This window comes from Austrofundulus limnaeus, unplaced genomic scaffold (genome assembly GCF_001266775.1).
Source record: "Austrofundulus limnaeus strain Quisiro unplaced genomic scaffold, Austrofundulus_limnaeus-1.0 Scaffold1172, whole genome shotgun sequence".
Taxonomy (NCBI): Eukaryota; Metazoa; Chordata; class Actinopteri; order Cyprinodontiformes; family Rivulidae; genus Austrofundulus; species Austrofundulus limnaeus.
Genome location: NW_013953574.1, coordinates 80,522 through 84,793, shown reverse-complemented (window position 1 = coordinate 84,793; position 4,272 = coordinate 80,522). Strand labels below are relative to the sequence as shown.

At 48.4% G+C, this 4,272-nt stretch overlaps 1 protein-coding gene across 1 annotated transcript in view; it reads left to right on the top strand.

The window, feature by feature from the left end:
* Positions 1-596: 596 nt before the first annotated feature.
* Positions 597-4,272, top strand: part of spint2 (serine peptidase inhibitor, Kunitz type, 2) — a 9,118-nt gene continuing 5,442 nt past the window's right edge. Inside the window, exons 1-3 of the mRNA XM_014031061.1 lie at positions 597-1,057; positions 3,036-3,206; positions 3,830-3,950. Coding sequence (XP_013886515.1) covers positions 697-1,057; positions 3,036-3,206; positions 3,830-3,950 — 653 coding nt within the window. The 5' untranslated portion in view covers positions 597-696. The remainder of the gene's footprint in view (positions 1,058-3,035; positions 3,207-3,829; positions 3,951-4,272) is intronic.

Below are 4,272 nucleotides of genomic sequence, written 5' to 3'. Positions count from 1 at the left end.
TACAACATCTTTCTGAAATAATGCACGTATACAACGGTTGTTATTACGTGCAGAAGAAAAACTAATTTGGCCAATTTCAAGTTTGTTTGGATCAAAAGGTAATAAATTCAGATTCTGTCCTATATTTTTAAATAGCATAAATACAGCAGCAGGAATTGCAGCTGTAACAATATTAAACTCATTAATGGGAATGTTGATTTTGTATTTTGAAATAAATTCTTGATATGACATTAATGACCCGTCTACATTAAACAGCTGATGAACCAGGACTATGTTGTGAGTAAACCAGTTTGGGTAAAATAAGGATTTGTTTTTATATAATATGTCTTTATTGTTCCAGATGTAATATCGATGTGGAGAAAAGTTATGTTTATAAATTAATGACCAAGAGAAGCATCAGTTTATGAAAGTTAGATAGTTTAGAGGGGACTTTTTCAACATTATAACTGCAAAATAAAAGAAATTTTAGGCCTCCTAATTTAGAGAAAATAAAGTTTTTGATGAAGGGAAGTGTTTGTTCAGCTTCACTTCCTGTATTGGCCTCAGGGGGCGGGGCCTGTGTGACCTCACCTGGCTGCTCAGGTAACTGCGACATAAACGCCCTGAGAGGCGGAAGTGAGTGATTTTAGACTGAGACTGGCGCTCAGTTCGGTTCTACTTCTGGGTTTCTCTTCGGTTCGGTTCCAGCTCCACAGGATGACCCAGCTGAAGCTGCTCGCGCTCTGCTTCCTCTTTTGTTCCGGACCGGTTCTGGGCTGTGACTGGGACAAGTCCACAGACCCGAACCAGGGCCTGGACCCGGACTCCATGTCGAACGGCGCGCGCGACCTGGGCCGCAGCGAGGTGTCGGACCCGGAGAGCTGCCGGACCGCCTGCTGCGGGCTCCCGGACTGCGACCTGGCCCTGGTCGGGCTGCCCGCGGACGGGGGTCGGCAGTGCGTGCTGGTGGGCTGCGGGACCAGCGGCGCGTGCGCGCTGCAGCCCAGCACCCAGTTCCAGGTGTTCCGGAGGACGCGGGACGAGTCCGACCAGACCCGGACCAACGAGACCAACAACGGTAAGCAGGATCCCGGGTTCTGGTTCAGATCAATAAGTTTCTCAGAACACCTGCGGCTGATTGATGAGCGAAGCTTCTGATTGGCTGCAGCCTCACTTCCTGTTTACTCAGGTAAAAAAGCAGAAGACTGCACCTGACCTGTTCCCTCAGGTGTTTTCCCACCACTTACCTGAGCAGGTGTTTCCTTCTTCTTCAGGGGTTTAACACTTATTATGTACCTGTCAGTTTGTTTGTTAGCAAAATATCTCRGAACTGATTCATGTTCTGAAGCTTTCAGGAAGTGATGACGTCACACCTGTCTGAAAGCTGTCCACTCTGATTGACAGTTGGTGTTTGAAGCTGTACATCTGAATATAAAACAAACACAAGCGGCTGCTTTCATCTTTAAATGAGCCGAGTTTGTCTCATCATGACACTACCACCTCCGTGCTCAACAGTCTGAACATCTCGCTCTGACTCAGACGTCTTCATCTCGTCTGTCAGTCAAACTTTTTTTTTTTTTAGAAAATGTTTGTCTCTGATGCTGTTTYAGTCCACCTTAAAGGTGCGGCTTTTTGGAGGCGGAGCTTCTTTCATCTCATTGTTTAATAGTCCTGAACGCAGTCGATCATGATCGCTAAAGGAAGTTAATGAACCTTTGAAAACATCCAGGTGAACAGATTTGACCAAATAAATGTTTTATTTAATTTATATTTTAAATGACATTACTGTCTGAGAATCCAGGTGTTGACCTGAAGTCTGAGCTGATTCCACCTGATGTTTCAGCCGGACCACACGTGACATCGCTTCCTTCCCACAGCTCACCTGTCCAGGTGTTGTGTCACTGTGGGAGGAGCCTGTGGCGGAGCACGGCTCAGGTGCGATTCAATCAGTGAGGAAGGTTTCAGGACCAACCGGTTCCTCTGGTTCTTCCAAGTTCACCTTTGTCCGTGAACACCTGAGGGGCGGAGTCTGGACTTGATCAAAGGAACTCACCTGTAGGCTTTGTTTTTATTTAGCTCAGATCAGAGTGTTCTCAGGTGGGGGCGGAGTTACAGACAGCTTCAGGTAAAAGACGATGACATCACTTCTGGTTAAAGTTCTGACTTTAGGTTTTCCTCTGAACTCACTCACCAGGTGAGTCTCACCTGAGGCACAGTCCAGATTAACCTTCTACACAAACCGCTGCCTCCAACAGATACACACACAAATACACACAGGTACACACACAAATACACACAGGTACACACACAAATACACACAGGTACACACACAAATACGCACAGGTACACACACACAAGTACACACACAAGTACACACGCACAGGTACACACACAAATATACACAGGTACACACACAGGTACAGACACAAATACACACTGGTACACACACACACACAAGTACACACACACAAGTACACACACACAAGTACACACTGGTACACACACACAAGTACACACAGAAATAAATACTATGTCTGACCCAGTCTCTGGTCTGACCCAGTCTCTGGTCTGACCCAGTCTCTGGTCTGACCCTGGTCTCTGGTCTGACCCGGTCTCTGGTCTGACCCTGGTCTCTGGTCTGACCCAGTCTCTGGTCTGACCCAGTCTCTGGTCTGACCCAGTCTCTGGTCTGACCCTGGTCTCTGGTCTGACCCGGTCTCTGGTCTGACCCTGGTCTCTGGTCTCTGGTCTGACCCAGTCTCTGGTCTGACCCAGTCTCTGGTCTCTGGTCTGACCCGGTCTCTGGTCTGACCCGGTCTCTGTCTCTGGTCTGACCTGGTCTCTGGTCTGACCCTGTCTGGTCTGACCCGGTCTCTGGTCTGACCCGGTCTCTGGTCTCTGGTCTCTGGTCTCTGGTCTGACCTGGTCTCTGGTCTCTGGTCTGACCCGGTCTCTGGTCTGACCCGGTCTCTGTCTCTGGTCTGACCTGGTCTCTGGTCTGACCCTGTCTGGTCTGACCCGGTCTCTGGTCTGACCCGGTCTCTGTCTCTCCACAGTTCTCTGTCGTCTCCCCATGAAGGTGGGCTCGTGCCGGGCGGCGTTCCCCCGGTTCTTCTACAACGTGACGAGTCAGAGCTGCAGCAGCTTCCTGTACGGAGGCTGTGASTCCAACGACAACAACTTTGAGTCTCAGGAGGAATGTGAGGCCACCTGCAGCGGCGTGACAGGTGAGTGAGGGGCGGAGCCTAACTGAACCAAAGACTGGGTTTTTATYCTTCAGACCTGCAGAGTTGTGGATGACTGACGAGCAGCAGAACTGTCACATGATGAAGTCATGGTTTTTATTCCAGTGGAGGTCAGAGGTCAACAGAAGGTTTAAAGATGTCACCTGACCCTCCTGTTCAATCTCTGGATTTTACCTGTTTTCTCTGCGGATCAGAACCAAAGCTGTCTTTGTGTGGACCGCTCCCTCCACCTGTTGTTGTTGTCAGCTCGGTCTGATTATGTGATCTGGGAGCGGTGCTGCGTAAACAGATCCTCCCAGCTGGTCTCAGGTTCCTCAGTCAAGGTTCCATACAAGAACAGAGACCAGCTGGATGGTTCTGACCTCCTGGGTCTGTTCTAAACCAGACTTCACTAAAATAAATGTTCCTTCCCTAAAGGCCAGCGTGAACGTAGAACTTCAGTCATAATCTGAGCCACAACAGAGCCAGACTCTTATTTTGAAACCTCTTCCTGTTTCCTATCGACAGTCTAACTAAAGTTTGGGGACTCTGGGTGGTGACTTCAGTGTGATGGTAAAAATAAAAATGTTTGTTTCTGCCAGTGACCTGTCATCATCTGTGTTCAGGTTCAGTTCTACCTGATGAGTCCACACCTGCTCCTTCTCCACCTGCTGGCAAAGCTGCCAGAATGGCTCTAAATGATCCTGCCCTGAACACCAAGACCGGTAAGATGTCACTGACCAATATGTGACCGCTCAGTATCTGTTGGTCTATGGTTGAGGGTTAGTCTAGTCCAGTATCTGTTGGGTTTCAGACTAGTCCAATATCTGTTGGGGTTTAGTCTAGTCCAGTTTCTGTTGATGTTTAGTCTGGTCCAGTATCTGTGAGGGTTAGTCTAGTCCAGTATCTGTTGAGGGTTAGACTAATCCAGTATCTGTTGAGGGTTAGTCTAGNGTGAGAAAGCTACGTTGTTTTCTTTCCCACCTCCCACCTTTCTCACTGACTTCCCTCTCAACTAACTTTTTCTATTCAGAACAGTTAATCAGTGTTGTTCGTCTGTTGGCCGGAG